This window comes from Manis pentadactyla, chromosome 7 (genome assembly GCF_030020395.1).
Source record: "Manis pentadactyla isolate mManPen7 chromosome 7, mManPen7.hap1, whole genome shotgun sequence".
In the NCBI taxonomy this organism is placed as follows: Eukaryota; Metazoa; Chordata; class Mammalia; order Pholidota; family Manidae; genus Manis; species Manis pentadactyla.
The window spans coordinates 40,802,923-40,828,991 of NC_080025.1; the positions used below are offsets into that span (position 1 = coordinate 40,802,923).

General features: G+C 40.7%; 1 protein-coding gene and 2 long non-coding RNA genes across 3 annotated transcripts in view; all 3 read left to right on the forward strand.

Annotated features, from left to right (window-relative positions):
* LOC130684455 (uncharacterized) overlaps positions 1 to 4,511 on the forward strand; it is a 32,699-nt gene extending 28,188 nt beyond the window's left edge. Inside the window, exon 3 of the long non-coding RNA XR_008998754.1 lies at positions 4,280 to 4,511. This is a non-coding gene — a long non-coding RNA (uncharacterized LOC130684455). The remainder of the gene's footprint in view (positions 1 to 4,279) is intronic.
* Positions 4,512 to 4,519: 8 nt separating this feature from the next.
* LOC118924987 (uncharacterized) lies at positions 4,520 to 11,936 on the forward strand. Its single transcript, XR_008998753.1, has 5 exons — positions 4,520 to 5,949; positions 6,041 to 6,107; positions 8,578 to 8,710; positions 9,066 to 9,195; positions 11,693 to 11,936. It is a non-coding gene; the product is annotated as an uncharacterized LOC118924987 (long non-coding RNA).
* An 8,499-nt stretch (positions 11,937 to 20,435) lies between these two features.
* Positions 20,436 to 26,069, forward strand: LOC130678849 (protein transport protein Sec61 subunit gamma). Its single transcript, XM_057505314.1, has 4 exons — positions 20,436 to 20,533; positions 21,056 to 21,154; positions 22,468 to 22,570; positions 25,974 to 26,069. Exons 2-4 carry the CDS (start codon positions 21,061 to 21,063, stop codon positions 25,981 to 25,983), a joined length of 207 nt encoding a protein of 68 aa, XP_057361297.1. The 5' UTR covers positions 20,436 to 20,533; positions 21,056 to 21,060; the 3' UTR covers positions 25,984 to 26,069.

Genomic DNA, 26,069 nt, shown 5'->3' on the forward strand with positions numbered 1-26,069 from the left:
ATGTGACAAGTATAGCAGTAACTGTTGCAAACAAGTCAGCAGTAAGTGCTAACATCAGTGGAGGATGTATGACGGACAGGATATTTGCCCAATTTATCTCCCCACAAGTTACTTAATAGTTGCAAAGAGAAAAATAGTAGTTCTATAGTGGAGAAACCTGGCAGACACTACCTTAGCCAAAAGATGAGTTCAAATCACTAGGACTGGGAAACATACAGACAGCATACGTCTTTTGGAATGATGCATTTAGAAGGCAGCACAGTGATGTTGGAGGAAACTGAGAGAACATGACAACTTAATGTTGTCCAGGACTGAGCCAAGAACAGGAGCATGAGGGGAACTTTGAAATTTGAGGTGAATAGAGGTATTAATAGTATTCTCTCAATTTCTAAGTTCCTGGTTTTGATCATTATACTATGGTTATGTAGGACAGACATTTTTGGAAGCTGGGAGAAGGGTGTATGGGAGCTCTTTGTAGTATTTTTGCAACTTTTTAAAAGTCTGAAATTATTTAAATAGCATAAGTTAAAAACAAGTAATTTCTTAAAAGACCAAAACAACACCAGCCCTGGAAATAACCGGGCAATTGCTAGGCACACACAGTCACTGATTAAAGTGGTGGCACACATTTCCATCAACTGCGGCGCCGTGGAGCAAGACTGAGGGGTACAGTCGGCAGCACACGGAAGCTCTGTGCTCCCAAATGAGGCAGCTCGGCCCGTCTGTGCAAGCACCAATTTTACTGAAAGGGCTCCTGGCTGTCCGACTCCACTTTGTGCTAGAATGAGTTGTCATGGCTGGAGCTTCAGGAGTCTTAACATAGAAGCCACATGCTGAGAATGAAGCTTCAGGAGCAAAGGAGGAGGGACACCGACTATAAGAATATAGTAATTTATCCTCCATTTACCCCGTGGTCCCAAGAACATAAGCCAGTGAGAATCATGCCTGGGCTTGCCTGGGGCTTGTCCGGACTTGCCCCACCTTATCTCTAAACATCCCGACCCTCCCCCAAGGCAACAGGCCTAGCGGATCCCCCACAATGAAAGGCACAGCTCTGCACCACGCTGCTGCTCTCTCTCTCTCTCTCTTTCTCACTCTCTCCCTCTCCCTCTGGGGCAGCCACTCTCTCCTTCAGATGATAAAGTCTCTTGCAAGGGCCTGTGTCACCTGAGTCGTTCTGGGTAAGGAGGGTCGCGGCGAGATACCCTTTCACTGAGGACATGGTGCAGTTACCACACCCTCCCTAGACTATATGCAGGCTACTTGTTTCACTTACTGTTATTTGAAGTCTATTTTTATTAGAAGAATCTAATCCTACCTCTGTTGCCATCTTGCACTAGCTCTAAGATACAGGGTGTGGTTCAGTAAGAAAATTATGCCCTCCATTCAAGGACCTCTGGTTGCTGGGTACAGACCCTGTCTTCTGACCTCACCCCTGCACTATTCTCCATATATCTTTTCCAAACCACAATCCTCAAAGACCCGGAGGCCAGGCTAACAGAACGAGTACTGGCACATTGCTTTTCCAGAGGAGCAATGATCAAATGCAAACTCCTGGGGCGAAGACAGGAAGGGCCTTTGCATGGTATTCAGGGTCCTTCCAGCTACTCACACTCCTTCCTCTCACCTCTACTCGTTCACTGGTACTGCTCTTGTTCCTTTGTGCCCCAGACCTGCACTTCCCTGTGTATCAAGGTTGTCTAGTGGCTTTGCACATGTAGTACCCTCTGCCATGATCCCCTGCTCTACCACTTCACCTATTCCTACACAGCCTCCCTTTACTCTTCAGGTCTCTGCCTAAATTATCACCTCTTCCACCTCGGAAGATGGGGTTGATGCCGGGGTTCTTGTTTGTGGAGTCGAAGAATGAACTTAGCAAACACTCAAGGTAGGAAAGCAAGGGAAAGGATTTTATTTAGAGATAAAGTAAGAGGAAAGAGCTCCTGGCTTGTGCCAGGAGGGGACAAGAGAGCCCATAGTGGTGCGTTGTCCAGGGGTTTTATAGGCAGTTGGGAATGGGATAAAGGGCTTAGGGGTGTGGACTTGTTAAGTGGTCCCTGAATACTTAGAATTAACTTAACACAAAGAACTTCCTGCTCTGATTTCTCCCTGAGATACCGGCTTCTTGGTCTGGGAGCAGATCAAACAAGGCCATCTGCCCAGCCCCCAAGGTGGGCTGAGGTGTTATCTGTTTGCTAAAGAGAGTAAGTTAAGAATCTTACTTAACTTCCTGGGTATTAAAATGCAATCTTATTTTTAAGATGGAATCCTTCCTGCCCTTTATTATGTTGTTTATGGGTTTATGGCTGGGCTTGCTTGCCATTGTTAACTGCCCAGATTGCAAATCACCTCATCAGGTCTGAAGGAGGAAAGATAGCACATAGGCCTGGGCCTTTAGCATGCTAAAGTGAATCCTACACATGATTACAAATGATTAGCATAATAAAAACATGTGCTACTCTTCTTTATCTGGGGAATATTAACTGATCTCACTGAAGAATGACCCTAGAGCTGAATGTTTAACATAGAGTTTTGGTAGGGGGTTTCCTTGCATGTAGTTACATTGCTCTGACTGCAAATATCCTGCCTTGCTTTTTCCAGAGGCCCTCACCACACCCTGACTACACCATGGTCCCTGTTTCAGGGTCAGGTGGCACTGTGGTGTGTCCTCCCGCCATGGTGCACCTACCACACAGAGCTCACTGTGCCTCTGCCTGAACGACCACACGGGCACTCACCGATGCCCAGCCTTGGTCCCTTCCTTCTGCTCTCCGCTCTTCCCCTTGGCAGCTGCAGCCTTTTTTGATTCTTCCTTTATCCTCTGTAGCTGGGTGACAGTCCTTCAAGAAGTTGGGACAGTATATCCCCAGAACCTAGCAGAATACCTGGAATGTAGTAAGATTTCAATAAATAATTGAATGGATGAGTGAAAGATTTATTAAGATATATGTCAGTCACAAAGTAGTCCAGTGGTGTAATACTGGATGGCCTGTATCATTTAACCTTCTCAGAATGCAGAGACCACCCAGACCACCCACTAAGCCCAGCTACAGCTCTGTTTCGTAGCAACAAATTCCCCCCAGCCAGTCCCCTGGATGCATTCCAACAGAGGGGTAGCAGTGGGGCTGGGCTGCACTGATTCCATTAACCTCATCCCACTACTTGAATCAGCCACTGGAACGAATAAGTAACATTGTAAGTACTGTGTCTCCAATCAGGCTGTTAAGGAAAAAAGGACAAGTGTTCCACATCAATGGAAACAAAGGAAAAACAATGATTCTTTAGGAGAAGTTGACAATTCTAACACCTCCGTATCTACACTCATTTGCTCAGAACAGCAAACCCCAATTAGAGAAGCAGACAAAAAAATGTCTTATTAAAGAGCACACAAAACATTTGCATATGAATGGGTAAAATTCTCAAACCTCAATGCTGTAAAGCAGCAGCTGTGGTGAGGTGGAAAAAGTTTTGGGCTAGATGCTGAGAGATCTGTTCTCCAAGCTTGTCTCTGCTGCTCAGTAACTGTGACTCTGCCCAGTTCAGCCACCTTAGCTTGGGTTCCCACTTCAGGAAATGAAGTGTTGGACAAAATGATCTCTAACATCCCAGACCAAGTTAAAAACCTCCTGTACTCCCGTTGTCTGCAGGAGACACAAATGGGGGTTCCTGATCATCTTCGCCCTCCTCACCCAGCCCATACCCACGTGAGTGTGGTGGTCTGGGAACAGCCCTGGAGTGAAGGTTTATTCATCTGTATTTTCCCCAATGCTTCTCTCAAATAACTGAGAGTGGCTGGAAATGCTTTCAAACTTAGAGGCCACTGGGCAGAGGTGAGAGGTGAGTCTTAGACTGATTTTACTTAAAGACCAAAAAATCTGCAAGCCTTTCTTGCTCTGAGTGACAAACTCTTTTTCCAGAAGGTGAGGAGTCAGACAACATTCTGTATGTGTGTGGTCCTCCTGCATCTAAGGTGAGGGTCACCAGCCTGCACACTTCCCGTTCCAGACACTCTGGGCTCCTTCAAGAAAGGCCACCAGCCCTATTTCTTGGCAGATACTGTCTATTTCTATGTGACATTTCTATCACTATTTCCTTAAACCGTTATTTAAACCTATTACTGGTATTTTACTTTTCAAATATATAAGTATGTTCCTAAGTTTTAACAGTTATGATTTGAAGAGACTCTACCATGTGCAAGTTTCTGGATGGAAACTTTATATATGATATTACTTATCCATCAAAATGCCCCTTTGAATGAGAAAGTATCTTCGTTTTACAGGGATGGAAAGTGAAACGGGAATCATCCAAATATCTTGCCAGGGTCAAAACAACGGTGGAGCTCAGATCTGACCCAGGCCACTCTGACCTTGTTTTCCCACTCATTCCCCTTTTTCTGGGGATGAGGTTTGTATCTTTTGCCCCTGTGGCTTTTATTCCCAAATTCTTACACATTCTTTATCTATAAGAAACATTTCCTAGCATCATTTGAGTTCATCCCAGTGGACCCTTTGTAATTTCAGTGTAATCAACTTAGAGCCCTACCAGTAGTGTACAGGCCACCTTTCATTCCCGAGGTCCAGCACAGCCTTGGGGCTGAGCCATGACCCCGGCTGCTGCCGTCCGGCTCTGTGCATTGTGCATGTGGAGTGACTACTGAGTTTTGGAGAGATCAGACCTGAAGTTATAGTTATGCTTTAGAATGAAGACGTATAAGAAGTAATGGATTAGAAAGATTTTAAGAAAATAATATCACTCGGCTTGGTGACTGGACATGGAACATGGTGGTAAGTGGAAGCTTCACATTGGTAAGTAGATGGTGCTCATCACAACACTGACATCAAGAGAAGACAAAGGGCTTGGGGCAGGGGCAGAGGAGCCATGGGTGAGGGTGAGCAACTTGGAGGACAGATAAAGGACCCACCTGCTTTTATACATAGAAATGTAATGGCCCACAAAGGTCATTCTAAAGTTTGACTTGAAGCCTACAGTTAAGTGAAGGTTGAAGCTATGTGATTACATGATGTAAAAAAAATAAGCATAAATTGTGAGTGGCTAATGCACTGGCTGTCAAGTTTAACTAACGGTGAGGAGGTGAGCAAAAAAGGAGAAAGTCATTAAGTAGCCCAAGGAGGAGCTGGGAGAGAGCAGGACAATGATGTGGGAGGGAATTGTAAGGAAAAAGTGTAAGATCTCGGAAAGTCTCAGATTGTCTTAAGCTAATCATTACTTTAAGAAAACTGCTTTGGAATCATTAAAACAGATTACTTGATTTGCAGGAAAACATAGTGAACTACGTAGTGTAGCTTCTCCATCTTGTGTCATTCGTTAGTCCCTCAGCTCTAAGAACGGGTATCACGAGGAGAGAAAAATAGCTACACTAATGGGTCATGGTGGAGCTGCTAAAGATTTGTGCTGCCTATTTTATAGTTTTTAATTGACATTATGAAAACAATGAAAATTTAATAAATCAATAATATCTATCCCAAGGATTTATATTTGTAACTATAACACTGACTTAAGTTGCAAAGAAGTTTCTTACAATGAGAATTGCCCAGGAGATGGATTTCACTGAGTGCTTGATAAGTATTTTACATTGTAGTGGCAGTCAGACCCCTCGGGATTTAGCTCGCCATATACTTTTCCTTCACTTAATAATTGAGAAGTATTCCAAAGACTGATCATAGTGGAAATGACCTCATTATCACTCTTGCTGCCAAAAGCAATCCAGGACAGATCATTTAATCTCAGTGTGAGATGAACAAAACAGTCTGGGAATGAAAAAGAGAATTTGGAACATGCCTCCCAAAGAATTGTGCTCCGTTCCTCTCACAAAACTGATCATGAAACTTTGGTTGCAACACCAGATTGCTCCTCTGATTTAAGAACTGGCGCATGTCATGATGGGCAGAATCCTGCAGATGAAGTCTCGGATAGCATAAAGTTAGCATGGTATGTTTAAAAGCAACCAAAGAGCCCCTAGTAGTTGGAGTCACATTAGTGCCTACCTTCACCTGTATGTAGATCCTACTCTCCTTTACAGCGCCGCAAAAAATTTAGACACCCATCTCCCCAGGAGGCTCTCATCCACTACCAAGACACAGTTTCTGGTAAGTATGACCTTTCCTTGTAAATTTCAGTTTCTTTTTAGTCATTTACTTCACTGTTGCTCATGCTATTATTCTTTCATTCATTGAACAAATATGTTTTTATTAAATTTCTATGTGCCAGGTACTATTCTGGTAGCAAATAAGACAGATGACATCCTGTCTCTATGGTGCTTACATTTTAGTGAGGAGACAAAACCTCATGGCCCTGGACACTCATGTCCTCCCTGCTTTTGGTAGCTTAGCAGAGAGCTTGGGAGGGAAGACGCAAGTTTGTCTAACAGAAGGACAGGCTAATTACTAGTTGCCATGCTCTAGAGAATCCTCCTTCCCAACAAGGCCACTTCCTCAACCAGGGAACTTATATAGTCCTGGGGATATTTCTTGACCCTGTCCCCTTCCGCAAAATATACACCATAAATATCTCAAACATCCCAGGGAAGTGACCTTTATTGGCACTTTGGCCATGGGACCTGCAGATTACTGCCTCGGCCTTAGCTGGTAACAAGAGTCTGGGGAACTGTATATGCTCTACTACTTCTCCAGAAGTTGTCTCCAGTGAACTTCCCATCTTAACTGCATGTCACACCAAATAGATAAAGACCATTTCTGATAGTGGGAAGTGCTACAAAGGAAACAAAACAGTGCAATGGGACAGAGGGGCTAGTCAGGCAGCCAGAAAGGCCTTTTGTGGAGATAGGAGGAAAGCAGGAATGAGGAAAGCAGGCAGACAAAGAAGGAAAGAACATTCAAGCACAGGGAACAGCAAGTGTAGTGGCTTGGATGAAAGAGCGAGTTTGAAATGTCTATGGGACAGAAAGCAAGCCGGGACACCATGGTTGAGGGGACAAGTATGAGTGACTTTGGAGAAGTGATCGGGGGCTCATAAGGAGGCTCAGTCTTCTAGCTTCAATAAGAAGCTCTGGAAGAAGAGTGAAGGGTTAATGATATAAGATGATAAATGTATTTAAAAGTCTAGCTCTTGGTTTTGGAGGAGCATGAAACACAGTGGCCATGAATGGCAGCAGGGAAAGCAGTCCGGAGGCTTCCACTATGACCCAGGGGGAGCGAGGGGAAAGACCGGCTCCTCTACAGGACATGTGGGTAAATGCCGGTTGGATGGGAGAGGTAGGGGAAGAGGAATCTTTGGTGATTCCAGGAGAGAGACTGTGGTCCTTTCATAACTGGTGCACATGATCACTCAAAGTCATGGAAAAGTAACCTCCGAGAAAAAGTAGGAGGCAATAGGATATGAAGGTTAAAAAGATGAAAGGCTCAGTGTAAATAGGAAGTCAGAAAGGCCAATGTTTGAGAAAGGCAAGTGATTCTGAATGATCTTGGGAAGTCAATGGCTCATTTGCTACAGGCTGCAGCCATCTGGGGCTTTATTCAGGGAGTGTAGAATGTAGTCCTCACTGGACAAATGTGGCAGATTCTTCTTCCAACCTGGGTTCAAAATAGGGGCACAGAGAGTCAAAGCTCGTGGGAAGCAAGCTCCCACTTTATGAAGTGGTTACTCTTCCTAGGAAGGATGAACACCTACTCAGGTCTTCAGTACCAGAATCTCAAACTGACCTGGATGTTTGCCACCACAATTTACTTCAGAAATTGAGAATTAGTCAAAAGATTCCATGCAAACCGCAAAAGAGAAGAGTGAAGCAAACTCATCTCTTATTCAACTCCTGGGTGCCAGGCACTTTACACACATTATCTCTGTGAATCCTCAAAAATAACCCTGTCAGAAAGGCGTGGTTTCCTTCAGTATCTGCAAGAACAAACCAAAGCTCAGAGAGGTTTATACACAACGCTCAAGGATTAGGATCAGGCGAGCCCGGGTCACTCACCTCCCGCAGCTTGGGAGGCTCCCTGATGCAGCGGGGGTCTCGGGGACATTCGGTGCTGGGCCTCACTGCCTGAGGCCACCTCGGGGAGGCGGGGTCCAGGGCCCAGCTGAAGGCGGACCTCAGAGCACTCCGCACCTCCCTTTCCCTTACCACCTCTCCCTCACTTTCCAGTTACACAACTGCCCTGACTTCTGTCATCTCCTTTCAGGCAAAAAAGAGGTTTACCATCTGAGCTTTCGCCCTCCATGTGGCACAGACGGGGGCCTGCCCTCAGGGCAAAGCCAAGAAATGGGAGATTCACCGCCTGCCGCCTTTCTCCTAAGCAGCGACTCTCCTCCCGAATCTGCCTGCTTTCTTCTCTTCCCTGTGTCTTCATGTACTTGTTTGATATATGGAGTCCAGAGTTTATAGTTATCTGCAGGAGAGCTCGTTGACAGGAACTATTTTATTACTTGAGAAATAATGTTTTAAAGAAAAAATCCTGAATCAAATAGATGGTTTCTGGAAACGTATTCATTTCCTTTTCACCTTTACTTTGAACAGAGTGTTTCTCGGTGCTCATTCCTCTGGTTACAGTCTCCTTTCACAGAAGATGCGGCTGCTTCTTAAACTGAACACAGTGCTTGCAGACCAAGCCCCAAGCAGTTCCTCTGGCGGCTCCCTCAGCAGTCAGCATTTCTGCTTCTGCACTGCCCTCTGACGGCCGCACGCCTCAAGTGCAGACCAAAGTGCTGGTCGGGAAACGGAAGGCCCTTCGGACAGGTAAGGAGAACTGCTCACACAGTTCACTTGGTGAGTAACTGACTGTAGTAGACGTGTCTCCCCAACAAGAACATATCTTACTTATTGTGAACTGTTTGCCACTTTGACTTTGAATAACAACAGAAAGACAAGAAAAGTTCTTAAAGAGCTCGACATGTTTAAAGATCTGTGGCATAGCTGCTGAATGCAGACAATAGTTATAAGACTCCTGAAAACATCTAGAAAAGAAAGTACCGAGGACAATAACTTATCCTTAAGGGTGGGAAGACTGTCAAGTGAAACACTTGACCTGGAGGGAGGAGGCCAAATACATATGCTTTCTTGGAGTAACATCGCCATCTTGTGTCTTGCTTAGATACTTCTGATAAAAATATGCAAACTCTTGTTTAAAAAAGAATGCTCTCTAATTAAAAAGAAATTTGAAAACGTGTTTCGAGGTTCCGACAAGAGAACAGGAGCACTTTTTTAAGAAAAACAATATCGAGGTACATTTTTTAAATTTTGTTGTCATTAATCTACAATTACATGAAGAATATTATGTTTACTAGGGTCCCCCCTTCACCAAATCCCCCCCACAAACCCCATTACAGTCACTGTCCATCAGCGTAGTAAGATGCTGTAGAATCACTACTTGTCTTCTCTGTGTTGCACAGCCCTCCCCGTGCCTCCCCCCACATTATACGTGCTAATCGTAATGTCCCCTTTCTTTTTCCCCACCCTTATCCCTCCCTTCCCTCCCTTTCTCCCCAGTCCCTTTCCCTTTGGTAACTGTTAGTTCATTCTTAGGTTCTATGATTCTGCTGCTGTTTTGTTCCTTCAGTCTTTCTTTGTTCCTATAGTCTTTGGGTTTGAGGTGAGTCTCTTGTAAGCAGCATAGAGATGGGTCTTGCTTTTTTATCCATTCTTTTATTCTGTGTCTTTTGATTGGTGCATTCAGTCCATTTACATTTAGGGTGATTATTGAAAGATATGTACTTATTGCCATTGCAGGCTTTAGATTCGTGGTTGCCAAAGGTTCAAGGTTAGCTTCTTTAGTATCTTACTGTCTAACTTAACTCACTTATTGAGCTATTTTAAACATTGTCTGGTCATTCTTTATTTTTCTCCCTTCTTATTCCTCCTCCTCCGTTCTTTATATGTTGGTTGTTTTATTCTGTGCTCTTTTGTGTTTCCTTTAACTGCTGATTGTTGATTTTATTTTTTGCCTTTAGTTAGTATTTGGTTGGTCTGCTTTCTTTGCTGTGATTTTATTTTCTCTGGTGACATCTATTTAGTCTTAGAAGTGCTCCCATCTAGAGCAGTCCCTCTAAAATACCTGTAGGGGTGGTTTGTGGGAGGCAAATTCCCTCAACTTTTGCTTGTCTGGGAATTGTTTAATCCCTCCTTCATATTTAAATGATAGTTGTGCTGGATACAGTCTTCTTCGTTCAAGGCCCTTCTGTTTCATTGCATTAAATATATCATGCCATTCTCTTCTGGCCTGTAAGGTTTCTGTTGAGAAGTCTGATGATAGCCTGATGGGTTTTCCTTTGTAGGTGACCTTTTTCCTCTCTCTAGCTGCCTTTAAAACTCTGTCCTTGTCCTTGATCTTTGCCATTTTAATTAGTATGTGTCTTGGTGTTGTCCTCCTTGAGTCCTTTCTGCTGGGAGTTCTGTACACTTCCATACTCTGATCGATTATTTCCTCCCCCAGTTTGGGGAAATTTTCAGCAATTATTTCTTCAAATACTCTTTTTATTCCTTTTTCTCTCTCTTCTTCTTCTGGTACCCCTATTATGCGGATATTGTTCCTTTTGGATTGGTCACACAGTTCTCTTAATATTGTTTCATTCCTGGAGATCCTTTTATCTCTCTCTGCATCAGTTTCTATGCATTCGTGTTCTCTGGTTTCTGTTCCATCAATGGCCTCTTGCATCTTATCCATTCTGTTTATAAATCCTTCCAGAGATTGTTTCATTTCTGTAATCTCCCTCTGGACGTCTGTAATCTCCCTCTGGACTTCATCCACTAGCTCTTGCATATTTCTCTGCAGCTCCTTCAGCATGGTTATGAGCTTTATTTTTAATTCTTTTTTAGGAAGACTGGTTAAGTCTATCTCCTTCTCAGGGTTTGTTTGCCTCTGTGATCTTTGTCTGTATCAATTTCTTCTGCCTTTTCATGGTGATGGATATATTTGTGGGGAGCTGGCACGTGTGTTGGGTAAGAGAAAGTCCCTTCTTGCCAGTTTATGGCCTTCCTCTCCTGGGAGAACAGCGGCCTCTAGTGGCTTGTGCTGGTCAGCTGCGTGCAGACGGGGCTTCTGATCTTGCCCGGCCGCTATGGAGTTTATTTAGCTCTGCATTTGCTGTGGGCGTGGCCTGCCTCAGGCTGCTGCTCCAATATGGCGGAGCCACGTCGGAGGGGGAACAGGCGGGAGGCTGTTTATCATGGTGAGGAGCCTCCAAGCTGCGCTGTGGGGGTTTGGGCACCCAGGGTTCCCCAGGATTCCCAGCTGCTGGGCTAAGTGTCCCAGGGCACTTCCATCCAGTTGTGGAGTCCCTGTCCCTTTAAGACTTTCAAAAAGCACTCGCTTTTCTTTGTCCCGGGTGTGCCGGCTTCAGGGACCCGCTCACAAGTCTTACTGTCCTGTTTCACTAGTATCCAGCACCCCACACATGCACTGTGTCTGTGCTCTGTTCCGGATGGCTAGGGCTGGGTGTTCAGCAGTCCTGGGCTCCCTCTCCCTCCTGCTCCGACTCCTCTCCTCCCGCTGGGAGCTGGGGTGAGGGGTGCTCGGGTCCCGCTGGGCTGCGGCTTGTATCTTACCCCCTTCACCAGGCGCTGGGTTCTCACAGGTGTGGATGTGGTCTGGCTGTTGTCCTGTGTCTTCTGGTCTCTCTTTTAGGAATAGTTGTATTTGTTGTATTTTCAAAAATATATATGGTTTTGGGAGGAGATTTCCGCTGCTCTGCTCATGCCACCATCTTGGTTCTCTCTATTGAGGTACATTTTACACTCAATAAAATGCATTCTTTTAAAGTGTGTCAGTTCAATGGGTTTCGACACATGTACAGACCCAGCCACGAGCACCATCAACATGCAGAGCGTTTCCATTACCTCCCGGAATGTACGTTTGTGCACTTACAGACAACCCCACCCCAGCCCTTGCCCAAGGGACCAATGATCTGCTCTCTCACCATACATTAGTTTTGACTTCTTAAAATTTCATAGAAATGCAATTATATAGTATGTATTAACTAGGTGTTTTGTTCAACATATCTGACATTTATTTATGTCACCTAGTATTAACTAGGTGTTTTGTTCAACATATCTGACATCTATTTATGTTACTGTATCAGTCAGTTCATTTATTTTTACTACTGTTTGGTTTTTTCCTTCATTATTCTTAGCATTATCCCATGTTAATTTCTGTAATATCAGTAGGCTAGAACAGTTACCTTCTTGAGGATTAAATTACCCCTTGCATCTCTTAGCAGAGGGTAGGTGCTAATAAGAGCAGTTCAAGGAAAGTGAGAAAATAAAATTAGGACACATCAAATAGTTTCTTGTTGTAGTGTAGAGATCTCTGTACTTCCAGTTAACGAGAAAAGTTCTCCCAGTTAAAAAGGATTATAAGATAGCAGGGCCTGATGTTTTAATCTCCCATCTTCTTACTAAAATAGCAATGACTGTGAAGTAAAACAGAAGCCCAAAATTCACCTTCTCCAGCATCTAATGTAATGAACAATAATTATTAGCAGCAGCAAAATTTCAACAGCAAGAACCAAATAAGGAAAAGTGTACAATGTCATGCCATAAAGTCCAGTAAGTAGTTGATAAAATAAAATATTCTGGCATGGCTTGGCACAGCTCCCTAAGCTTAACCCTGAATTACAAGAAAAGAAGGGAAAAAATAAAATATTGTTTATTTCCATAAATATGTACTTTGGATAAGAGTAGTCTTGAGGGATTGACAGGAACCTCAGGCAAAATTCAAAAAGAAATCTTCAAGAGTAGAAGCCTCTACAGCAAGATAGCTGAGCAGAGGCAGGAAAGATATAAAACCTGCATGGAACTGAAAAGTCTGAGGCCAGAACTTTTCCCCTCACAGAAACTTTGGACCAAATGAATAATAAGATAGAGAATTGGGCCATATTTCAGAAGAGAAAACAGAATCCACATTAATCCACATTCCTAAGCAAAGGAACACAGCCAGAGCTAGGCTGCCATTTCCCTGTGTCCTCAAGCTACAGAGAAGGGAACAGAAGCACAACACAGCTTCGAAGCTACAGCTCTAAGGAGACAAACAGGACTCTGAAACCTGAGGAGAACTTGCCAGCTCTAAAGAGAGCGAAGGGAAAGCCAAGCCCACGTGCAAGACAAAGGGAGCAACATCACACTGTTCTCTGCTTTTGTTTTACACTTCTTATAATAAATCTTTTTTAAAGAGATTGTTTAAATTTAAATTATACAAACATACTCCTGAAAAATAATACATAGAACAATGACAACTGGATGCAGAAAACAGATGAAGGACCTAAGAATACAAATCTCAAAGAAACAGAAGGGAAACTCTCTCCAATTATTTTCTGTGACAAAAGAAACTTAAAAAGAACACGAACAGAAAATGATTCTCATCAGTGAAATAATTTAAAAAAACAGAATGACATAAAAAGAACACTGTACTCTGAAGAAAAATTAAGATCCAAAATAATATGAGTATGAATTAGAAACACCAAGAAATAGAATAGAATTAGCAACTGTGTTAAAGTATAAGAAGGCTTGAGTTACTTACAGTGAATAGAGGAATAAGCAGGTAAAACTATTAAGAAAGTACACAAAGGACAAAGAAAAGCTTTCACTGAGGCAGATCTAGTTTGCTATTGAATTTCAGCGTTAGAGAAAGAATTCTTTAATCACATAGAGGGGATGAAATACGACAGAAAATTTTCAAGCTACTGTCAAATTTCTCCTTAGTAACAATTAGTACTAGAATAGAATGGAGTAATTAATTTCAGCCAAATTTTAAAGAAAAGAAAATGACAACCAATTTTATACCCACCAAGTCACTAGAATATATTCAAGCATGCATGAACTCAGGAAATACAGTGTCCATAAGAACCTTAAAAAAAAATAAAACTACTTGACAGTAAAATTTAACTGATCAAGAAGTAATTTTACAAGTTTAAAAACTGTGGTCCCTTTTTCTAATATAAACTTTCACAAAGTTCTATATATGTCTCCCTAAAAAGTTAATTCTACATTGCAAAAGTGGAAATCAGCATTTCATGATTTTTATATTCCTATGAGATTACTGTGTATTCAAAAATTATACTTGTTGAACTTTTCTTTCTTTGAGGAAACAGAAAAGAAAAAAAGGCAATAAAACCTTGACATTTGTATTAGTTTGCTAGGTCTGTCATAACAAAGCGCCACAGACTGGTTGGCTTACATAGAAAACCACTGTCTTCCAGTTCTGGAGCCCCGAAGTCTGAGAGCGAGGTATCAGCAAGGGTGGTTTCCTCCGAGGCTCTTCCTTTACTTGTAAATGGCAGTCTTCTTGTACTTGTGTGTGTCCAAGTTTCCTTTTATAAGAATACCAGTCACTTTAGAATAGGGCCTACTTTAATGACCTCATTTTAACTAAATTACCTTTTTAAAAACCCTATGTCTAAATACAACCACATTCTGAGGTCCTGGGAGTTAGGGCTTCAACATGTGAATGCTGGGGAGACACAATTCAGCCCAGAACATTCTCCATGCCTCAGCGTAAACAAAGCATGAGATTGGGTGTCATCAAGTCCCAGGGACTGCAGTGAAGGGGTCAGAACTTCTGCCTACTGTAGGTAAATCAACTGGTTATGACTAGGTTTGTGGCCAAACTCATGTCTGTCGGTTTTGTCTTGGGAGAGCTGCCGGACTTCTCAGAATCTCAGACATTATGGGTAGCAGAGAGTGGAGGAGACCCAACGTCTCAGGGTTGCTTTAGACACAGCATAAAGAAAATGGTAGAATGACTCTTTCATTAGTTACTTTCCATCTCCTAGAGCCTTATAATTTAGTTTTTATTTTTACTAATGGACTATTTAGAGTAGTTCTAGTTTTACAGAAAAACTGAATAGAAAGTACAGAAAACTACCATAATTCCCCCACTCTTTCTGCACAATTTCCCCCATCATTAACATCGTGTACTAGTGTACATTTGTTATGAATGATAAACCAATATTAATACGTTAACTAAAGTATATAACATACATTAGGGCTCACTCTTGGTGGTGTACAGTTCAGTGGTTTAGACCAATGTATACTGTCATGTATCCACCAGCTACTGTAGTACCATACAGATTAGTTTCACTGCACTAAAAATCCCTCCTTGGGTTCCACCTGCTCTTCTTGTCCTCTCTCTTCCCAAGCTCCTAGCAAATGACTGATCTTTTCAGCCTTTACAGTTTTCCCTTTTAGAATGTCAGAGTTGGAATCATAGAGTATGCAGCCTTTTCATATGGCTTCTTTCACTTAGCAATATGCATTTACCTTTCTTCTTTGTCTTTCATGCCTTGATAGCTCATTTTTTAATTCATAAATATAATACTTTATTGTATGGATGTATCAAGTTTATCCATTCATCCACTGAAAGATATCTTGGTTACCTCTACATGTTGACAGTTACAAATAAAACTTCTATAAACATCTGTGGGTAGGTTTTTGTGTGGATATGTCTTCAACTTATTTGGGTAAATGTCAAGGGACATGATTGCTGGATAGTATAGTAGGATAATGTTAGGTTTGTAATAAGCTGCCAAACTGTCTTCCCAACTGATTGTACCAGTTTGCATTCCTACTAGCAATGAATGAAAGTTCCTGTTGCCCCACATCATGTCGGCACTCGGTGGTGTCAGTGTTTTGGATTTTAGCCATTCTAATAGGTGTGTAGTGGTAATCTGCAATTCGTTGATGACATGTGATCTTGAGCCTTGTTTCATGTTTATCTGCCAGCTGTACATGTTCTTTGGTGAGGCATCTGTTCAGACCTTTTGCCTATTCTTAGGGTTTTTTTTATAGCTCAGTTTTATGAGTTCTTTGTATATTTTGGATACAAGTTTTTTTTGTAGATCATTTTGCAAGTATTTTCTCCCAGTTTGTCACGTGTCTTTTCATTCTTTTAACAGTGTCTTTTGTAGAGCAGTTTTTATTCTAATCAAGTCATACTTATTACCTTTCTCTTCCATGGATCATGCTTTTGGTGTTATATCTAAAAACTCATAACCATATCCAAGGTCACCCTTTTTCCTCTTATCTTCCATAAGTTTTATAGTTTTGCATTTTACATTTGTCTATGAACCAGTTTGAGTTAATTATTATGAAAAGTGTACAGTCTGTGTCTAGATTTTCTTGCATGTAGAAGTCCAGTTGTTCAGTACTGTTTGTTGAAAAGACTATCTGCACTCCACTGAATTGCCTTTGTTCCTCTGTCAAAGATCAACTGACTATATTTGAGTGGGTCTACATCTGGGTTCTCCATTATTTTCAGTTGGCCTATGTGTCTATTCTCTCACCAATACCACATTGTCCTTCAGGTTTACAGTAAGTCTTGGAGCCTAGTAGTGCCAGTTCCCCAACTTTGTTCTTCCATATTGTGTTAGCTTGTCTTTTGTCTTTCCACAAATTTTGGAAAAGTTTATTGATATACAAAATCATTTGCTGGGATTTTGATAGGAATTGTGATTATTACCAAGTTGGAAAGAAGTGGCATCCTGACAGTACTTTTTCCTATCCATGAACATGGACTATCTCTCTACTTATTTAGATCTTGTTTTCTTTCATCAAATTTGTAGCTTTCAATGGACAGTGACTGTGAAGGGGTATGTGGGGGGGACTTGGTGAAGGGGGGAGCCTAGTAAGCATAATGTCCTTCATGTAATTGTAGATTAATGATACCAAAAAAAAATTTGTAGCTTTCCTAATATACACATTTTGGTATATTTATGTCTAAGTCTGCCTTCTTCTCTTCTTCCCCACCTCTCTCTCTGGTGCTAATCAAAATAGTGTTGCATTTTTTATTTCAAGTTACAATTATTCATTGCTGTTATCTAGGAAAGGAATTGACTTTTGTATATTAATTCCATATCCTCCAATCTTGCTATAATTGCTTACTAGTTCCAGGAGATATTTTTGTTCTTTTGGATTTTCTACACAGTCATTCATGTCATCAGTGAAGAAAGACAATTTTCTTTCTTTTTTTCCTCAATCTGTAAGATTTCCCCCCACCCTTTTCTTATTTTATGGCATCAGCAAGGACTTCTAGTATGACAGTAAATAGGAGCATGTGAGCCTTAGAATTATTACCTTGTTGTTTTAAAAGAATTAAAGTGGATTTTACCAAGAGAGCCATCCCTCTTTTACGGAATATTGCAAAACACAGAAATTGGAGGGGATGGGAGTAAGTAGAGAAAAAGTGTGTTAATTTTCTCATCATAGCAGGGCTCCGATTTTATTGTCTAAAGTTAAAACATAACTTAGAATAAAATCTTATTAACTCCAACCTTAATGTTTTTCAGTTTTTCTTAAACTTAGAGTTATAATTAAGGAACAATATTACATGTGACAAAGAAATTTTTATCTTGTATTCAGAAATTTAGAAGTTCTTTGAATTTCTATTACTTAAGTAATATAAACATAATATTTTACAATTTTATTATGATGACATTTTTATTTTATATCTATTTTTCTAGGTATTTACCTAGATATGTATTTGTATACGCACAGAGAAAACTGGAGGAAGTTCACCTGTTAATGATGCACTTTACTATCTATCAAATCATTTTACTATCATTATCTAATTATTTTACTGTCTGGGATGGTTTACTAATAAGCACCTCACTAGGTTGAAGAATGGGGTCACTTTGTAACTTTTTTTTGATCTGCATTGTCTAAATTTGTAAAACAATTACCATGTATTATATTTGCTGAAAATATTATTTGTAAAGTAAAATCATAAATGACAACTGCATACTGGTGGTGGGGTTTAATATGTCCTGCCCCTGTATTTCCCTTAAACTGACCATTAGATCTAGAATTTTGATGAAGGACTACTTCAAGGCTTATCAAGGCCACTTCACAGGCACTTGGTGTACTGTTCTCACATCAGAAGCACCTGTTTGATCTTATCCCCGTGTGATGATAATACAAGCACTGCCTGGATCATGAGTTGGTAAAATGGGCCAAATCTGATGTGGGCCAAATCTGATCTTCTGTTATTGTAAATAAAGTTTTATTGGAATAGTCTCATCCATTTATTTACATAGTTTGTATGGCTGCTTTTGCACTACAATAGCAGAGCTACAACCGCAGAGACCTGAAGGCTCCAACCCTAAAATATTTATTATTGACTCTTTACTGGAAATATTTATTCACCTGACTTGTAGCCTAGGTTCAACAATTTGTTACAAAATGGTAATATTCTTAAGAGAAGCTGAGAGTATTGAGTTCAGAGGGGTGTTAGAACTCTCAGTGCTGTAAAGTACCTAAAACGTCTTGTAAATTTTTTTAAAATGTGGATTTCTAATCCCTAAACCTCCAGATATTCTGATTCAGTAGACTGGAGGTCAGGAACCAACGTTTTTAACATGTTTTCCAGACTGTACTGCAGACGGTCCATACATAAGGCAACATTCATATATATACCTTGCCTTAGTTCAAAGAGCAACTTTTAATTGTGGATAGACCGGGGGTGTGATTGAATACTTTCTCTGCCTAGGATTTCAGCGGATGTGTCATCTACTTTGGGTCCTATAGCGATCAATAAGGGAATCCTGTCTTTATCCCACAATCTTTGTTTGTTCTCTCTTCACAACACTCCCTTTATTGACTATCTAGCATTTATATTGACTTACAATTACTTTGTTTACGTGTCTGTACCGCTCCCTGCACTGTTAGTTCCCTCACTAGACCATAAAGCTCCAAGGTAAGAGCTATGCCTTATTCATATCATAGCACCTAGTAAAGTGTTATACATAGCAGGTGCTGAACAACTGTCAAAAGAATAATTCATTCTAAAAAACATGAAAACGAAGATTGACAAGTTCACCGCTAATACCAAATGTCTGCATTTATAATTCAGCAAAACACACAGACAACCCATATACATCCTAACCGCCGCCCCAAACCAAATCTGAAGTACACCAAACGATGGCCTGTTTCGCAGTGTTTCCAAGCCTGACACTGCAGAAAGGCCAAGTTTTGCGGGTGGGGAGCCTATGTCGGGTTAGGTCGGTCATAATAATCTTGCATTGTTTATAAGATGCATTATGACCCCCAAATTACATAATACAAAAAATATGGGCAGTCGGGAGGTGCACGAAGCAAGATGAACCGCAGGAAACAGAAACTTGTATGTAAAATCACCCCATCGCACGGAATTCATTTAGAGCTTCACCTATGCGCTCTGGCAGAGTGGCGTCGTGCAAGGCCCCGGGCTTCCTGCGGCGAACGCGCCTAGGGCGAGGGCGGGAGAGGGGCGCTTAGCCTGGGGGACACACAGCGGAGCGCGTCCCTTACTAAAGGGACACCAAACCGCAGGTGCGGAGCCCACCTCTTCCGGAAGGCAGGGCCGAGACTGTGCTTAGCTGCGCCTGCGCCCTGAGACCTCCGCGCCAAGGACCAATGAGCGTAGGAGAGGTCGGGCTGAAGGGCAGAGACTCGGTTTCCAGTTCCGGTGGCTGTGGTTTGTCCGTGCCTGTGCTACGTGTCCCTGTTGTCTGAGGAGGCGCTGGGCAGGTGAGCGTCTGTCTCCCGAGAGACTTGGGACGGGGGCATCCTCTGTGTGACTCGGCCAGGCGTCGGGCCCCCTGGGGCGGCCTCGCTCGGGTCCGGGAGCGCGCTGAGGCCTCTCTGGCCGCCAGCACCCGCCCGCTCCGCCCGGTGGAAGCGGACGGCGGGGCCGCGGCCTCCGACGACCCGGGACAGGTTCGACAGCCCATGGCCCTCGGGCGTGTCCAGCCCCGGGGCGGGGTTCGGCTCTGCGGCCGCCCCTGTGTGCGCTCTCCCGGGGCATCCGGGCGCCTGTCGCGCTGACCGGGAGGCAGGCCTTGGGGCGGCGGTGAGAGCCCGGCCTTGGCAGAGTCGGAGCCGAGGCCCCCCCCCCGACCCGCCGCTCCGTGGTGTGGCACGAGAGCACGGGTCTGTGTTCCAGATCAGCAGGTCCGGAGGGTTATTGGATCCCGTCCCCCGACACTGAAGTGTTTTGTGTATTGTGTGTGTGTGTGTGGCTTTGTTTTTGTTTTGGATATAAATCTTACATTACCACTTCTTATAAAGCTTATTTAAGCCCATTGGATTTGACGATTAAGAGTTACGTGAACTACTGAGGAAACAGACATTGCTATGTGTTTGGAGGGACCCAACACACCTGGCCCAGAATGTTTATATAATTCTTAGTGCACTTTAAGTGTTTAATATACATTATTCTGACTGCCCACCCTGGGTGTGGAAACTGGGGCTTAGAGAGGTTACATTTCTTAGGAATTTGAACCACCACCTGCTCTTAACAATGGTATTCATTCATTGATTCAGCAAATTTTATTAAGTATTTATGTGCCTGACCACTGTTTAAGGAACTATAGATGTAGTAAAATACAAGTAATAAACAGGCCTCAGTCGCCCTCAGACCAGTGGGTCCCAAAGCTAAGTTTGGATGACTTTTCTGTTAGGTAATAACTTGTACAATAAAAGATGTATGTTTCCTTAGAAGATGTGTCCAAACCTTGGAATTGAGCTGATAACTTCTCAGAATCTGGGTCTTGGTTTTGTCAATCTCTGCAGTTTTGAAAATTTGATCTGTCCTGTGTAAGTATGCTCCTTTCTAAAACTTTTGTGGTCAGTGGTATAGAACAATCAGATTGAAGTCCACATTTGCTTCAGCCTCTAGTCTCTTGCAGCACCATAGTTCACCGCACTAGACTCTGTTTTCTGGGGGTTTAAAATAAAAGAGAAAATGTTGGATTCTAGCATCATTGGCTTCTTAGTAGGAATAGTAATGAGAGTTACTGAGGAGTGAATAACGAATAGGTATGTTGTCAGTCGCTTTCCCTTTTACACTGAAAGCATGCATCCTTTGTCAGGGCTAACAACATGGGTAAGACCTCTGCTTTTCTTACTGTGTTTGCTCCAGTGCTTGGATGGAGTTTAAAAAGTAACGTCAGTTTAGGCTCAGAGTTTGAATTTTTTGTGTGTGTGTGTGAGATCGAACTGACCCACATCAGCTATTAATTCATGGCTGGTTTAATTTACATTTTGCTAGAACTGAGCAAGCTCTTACTGTATGTTTGGTAATACCAGCAAATGTCTTTTTCTTATTTTTTTAAATAGGCATCATGGATCAGGTAATGCAGTTCGTTGAGCCAAGTCGGCAGTTTGTGAAGGACTCAATTCGGCTGGTTAAAAGATGTACCAAACCTGATAGAAAAGGTAAATTAAAAGAGAAAACAGATGAAAATTTTGCATTTTCTAAGCCTTTTATTTAATCAATACCTTCCTGTTTAATAACTTCCTGTTCAACAATAAAAATAATTTTGTTTTATTGATTTTTAAATGTCACTTTGTCCTACATTCTGTACACTTTCTGTACACTTCATAAATATTTGTTTTATTGATTTTCAGAGTGTAAGATTCTTTATTACAGTCTTATTCTCCATGTTATGTTTGCCCTGGTCATATCTCATCACTCTATAGAGTTTTTGCTATCTTCCATAATTCTACTCTGGAAAATCTTTTGTTTGGAACCCCCCATGCTCTGGCAGTGTGTCCCTTCTTCTCCCCTTTTGCCAAAACCTTAAGATGAAATCAACAACATATTTGTTGCTAACCTAAAAAATTTAATTTCTTATTTATCGTGATTCATGTGATAAAAGGTGCACCAAATTTTGCGTGCTTTTGTTCATTTATTGACTCTTGCCTGAGTTAGCAGCTGGGAATATAGCACAGAATATAATATAGTATATTGTGTATACAGTAAATATCTAAAAGTATATAATATGATAGAGTATGGTATACAGGGATTAGAGGATGACATGTGTATAGTGTAACATATAAAAATATATAACATACCTGTTTTTGATCCGATTTTTGCTCTTATGGAAGACAGTCATAAACAAATAATGGGAATTATAATTTGTAATTAAGGCTGTGGTAAGTACTAAAGAAATAGATGAAGGTTTGATAGCACATTTGGAGGACTAACCCTGTTGAGAGAACAGGAAGAGCTTCTTTGAGGAAATAACTTTAAATGGAAACATTACCAGTTCTGAAACCTTTATGTAAAATTGTGCTTAATCCAATTTGATTTTTCAAGCCTTATTTTTGGCTTCATTATAATACCAGGGACAATGGACCTTATAGTTTATAAAAAGTTTTGTTCTGTGCTGTTATAGTCCATATTTTTAGCAGTGTTATAAAATTTTAAAACAAATACTGTATTTTTTCTATCCTTGTTTTATTTCTTTTTGGTATTCTGGTTTGCTAAGAAGATAAAATGTTTTGTTGCTTGATGGATTGACTGGAATGGTTATGCACTTGATTTCTGTGTTTCCCTACATTTCAATAAAATATGAAAATTAAAAATCTGTCAACTTATATTAATAGTGTCATGTTTTATTTGAAATGATATATTTACTGTCAGGAGAAGTGTATGCCAGTAAGTTTATTTTTGTTGTTCCAGTGTTTTCTTTTACGTTTGCAGTGACAGTGAAAAATTAATATAAATTTTGTATTTTTAAATCTAGAATTCCAGAAGATTGCCATGGCAACAGCAATAGGATTTGCTATAATGGGATTCATTGGCTTTTTTGTGAAACTGATCCATATCCCTATTAATAACATAATTGTGTAAGTAAACTTTCTGAACAAGTATTGGGGATGGGCTGAAAACTGAAACCATTTGAGTTGACAGCTTGCTGTTGTGTTAATACACAACTGTCTCTTGACTTTTTAGTGCTGCCAATCTACTGATATTTGAGTACCTGGTAATTAAGCTGATATTTTATCTATACAAACTTTTTAGCAAGTCTGAAATAGGCACTCTTTTCTCTAATAAAAAATTTTAAAGGTGAAGAAGAGAGTAAAAACACTGACTGTATGACAAAGAAAGTACTCAGTGACTGACCCATGATGGAACAAATGTTCAAATTCAAATCCTCTTTATGCAGTTTATTACTGATTTTTAAGGTACAGAGCAAATGGTCCCCATCTGAAAATTACTGCAGTGATAAAAGTTCAAACTTTGGACCAGATCCCTTAGATTCAGATCCTCTTTGTTGTTACTTAAATGGTGTCAGAGCCTTGGGCAGCTTACCCTTCTCTGTGCCCAGGTTATTCAATAAGGATAATTGTTACTGATTGGGTTATAGTAAAGATTAATGACTTAAATCATGTAAACCCTAAAAACCAACTTGGATGAGAACTACATGGGAGGCGGTACTCTTGTAGTTCTTATTCATGATAAGGTATTAACCTTTCAGGTGTATTAGAAGAGAAATAAAGATTGAGACACATTGGTATTACTTTATTCTTTTACAAATGCTTTTTTTTTTTTGATTCACTATAAGATACTGAGACACCTTAAGACAGTGAGCAATTAGAGTAGTCAATTTTAGGCAGTTAAATTTGGTGTGAAGACTGGGTACAATGTGTGGTACTTAACTTGCTCTGTGATGTTTGAATTTACACTCTGAGCCTTCTCTGCCATTTCAAAGTATTGACACTAGGCTTATTTTTGGGGCTGGGAAGGTGAAGCAGTTACTTAGGAACATTTTGCAAACTATGTCCCTTAAATACGAGGTATTTTCTTATGGGTGCTCGTGGAGATTGTCTTTTAAACAAGCAACTTGAGCATTTTCAGATGATGTCCATACTTACTATGCAAAAGTGCCACAGGGGGATATTTTACGATCATAGATATTTTAGGAAAGGACCAAGTCTCCCTAATGTCCATCAGTTCAGAAGTCTTTGTTATAATACTACTGAGAAATACCAGTTCTGGAATCATGGAATCATGGAGAGAAACCTGTGTAGAATTAGGGAACCTGACACTTGGTATCTCTGGGTTACAGACAGAAGAAGTGGGATAATCTGTGAAGTCTCTCCTTTTCAATGTAAACCTGTGCTTCTCTTGTTTCGTATAAATACCCCTCATTGTTCCTTTACCCTTTGGAACAACATACAAGGTTCTGTTGTTACTTTGGAATATAAGTGCTTTTCACATTTTCCCCCCCAGTCTTCACTTGGCACTATGTTCTTACTCTCTCCTCCAGACATTACTGTCTGCCTTGAGTTATTAATATGGTCTGTTTTTCACAATAGATTATGAGTTCCGAGACCAACCTGTTTATATATATTAAAAAAAAAAACTGAAGAAATGTTTGTTGAACAAAGTAAATAGCTTCAGATTCTTTGTCTGTTTCTAATGGTCATGATTGTAATAGTAATTGCCAGCATTTATTGAGCACTTGCTGTGTGCCAGGGACTGTTCCTGCTTGTGTGAGGCAGCTGATTTAATCCTAACAGCAGTTCTGTGACGTTAGTCCTGTTGTTGTTTCCATTTTATACATGAAGAAACTGAGGCATGGAGAGTAAGTACTCAAGTTGCATTACTTACTAAGCTAGGAAGTGATTACTTGGCTAGAAAACAGAGCAGCTTATAAAACACAGGCCAACTGGCTTGGGAGCCTATATTTCTGTCTTTTGCATATGCCTTCTATCTTGTTCTGGCTCATTTTGAGAACACTCACATTCCTTACTTCACACACCAGTTTGTATTTCATTAGCCCCTTTCAAACCCAGTATTTATCATTGAAAGCCTGCTGCAGGTGTGCTCTTGCTGATGGCTGAAGTGCTCAGTTTCTCACAAATACCTGCCTCAGTCTTCCTTAGCCTAGGTTTACACAGTTGAGGTGGTTTGTGTTTAGTCCAAGAGTGGAACATTATCCTTGTTAAATTTTTTTTGTTAGATTCCCTTATGGAAGACTTTAGCATTTCTAATTTGTCCAACATAGGTACTTATCCAAGCTTTGTGTTAGAATATCCCTTACTTTGTTACCAAAGTTGTGCCCTGAAGTGCTGTTCAGGACAAGGTGGTCTCAGCACATACTTTTTTGGATTGAGATCCATTAGTCCAGTTGTTTATAACACGGTTTTGAAATAATTTGTTTTCTTCTAACTCTGCTTTCCACAGCAGTCACAAAATATCTTTTGCCATTACCAGTCAGAGGTTATTCAGCTGTGACCTCATAAAACTTTGCTTCTAGCAACCTGTCTTCACGTAGTTTTTACATTAAAATGAAGACCAAAGAAAGCATTTTGAGAAAACGCTTTAAGAGAAAAGCTATCAGAAAATGTAATCTTTTCATGATATGCCATGACAGCTCAAACTGAAAGAATTCTTTTTTTATTGCTTGAAAGAGAATGAAGCACTGTTTAAATCGTTTTGAGATGATAGCAAGTAAAATATAACCACAAGCTTCCCTTTCAGTGGCTGAATTACTCTATTTTTACCTTATGATGAAATTTTTTCCTCTTGTATACTTAATAGCTGTCAAAATTAATATCCACAGTCTTACAATTTAAGGAAGTTATATAGTTGTGGGTATTTAAGTTATAGCAGTAAAATTTAATAATGTGAGCTCTTAAAATACTTAGCATTAAAGTATATATTCAAGAGTATTTCAGGAGTATTTTCATCTAGTAATATAACTATTTTTTGTTCTTTAACATCACTAAACAGTACTAAAATGTATTCAGGGTACAGTCTTAATGTTGATGCTTTTGCAACACAGGAGTTCTTTAGAAAAGATGGTTTTTGTTTTCATTGTGATTAAAACTGCTTTTTGAGTGAAGATGGTGAGACAGTGGTGCAAAGCTCATCTGCACGCTTTGTTTTCAACTGGCTGATTGTACATCAAATTGAAAACTTCACCAACTAACCATCCTGATAGGTAATTTCATATTTTTCATCTTGTTCAGAAAGATATGCTAGACTGTTAAAAATACTTCCCAAAGGAGAATTCTGAGTTTTTGAGCCTGTTCCAGAAGCCACATCATCTCTAAGGACCTTTTCAGTTCTAAGATTTTAAAGTTCAGTTTCTTTTTTTTATGCTGTCTTGGGATAATACAGGTGTGGTTCTCAAGTAACTGGTTTTGGTTCCATAATATTACCATATAATGTATTTCAAATAATAATTATTATTAAAGTCTTATAAATACTGAAAATTGAGCATTTTTCTTTCTTTTACAGTGGTGGCTGAGTACCTTTTAAGAAGAGTGTTTTTCATCTTGGGAATTGGTGAACAAGTGAGGATTTGAGAAGCTCATGAGTAAAAATTTGCCTATA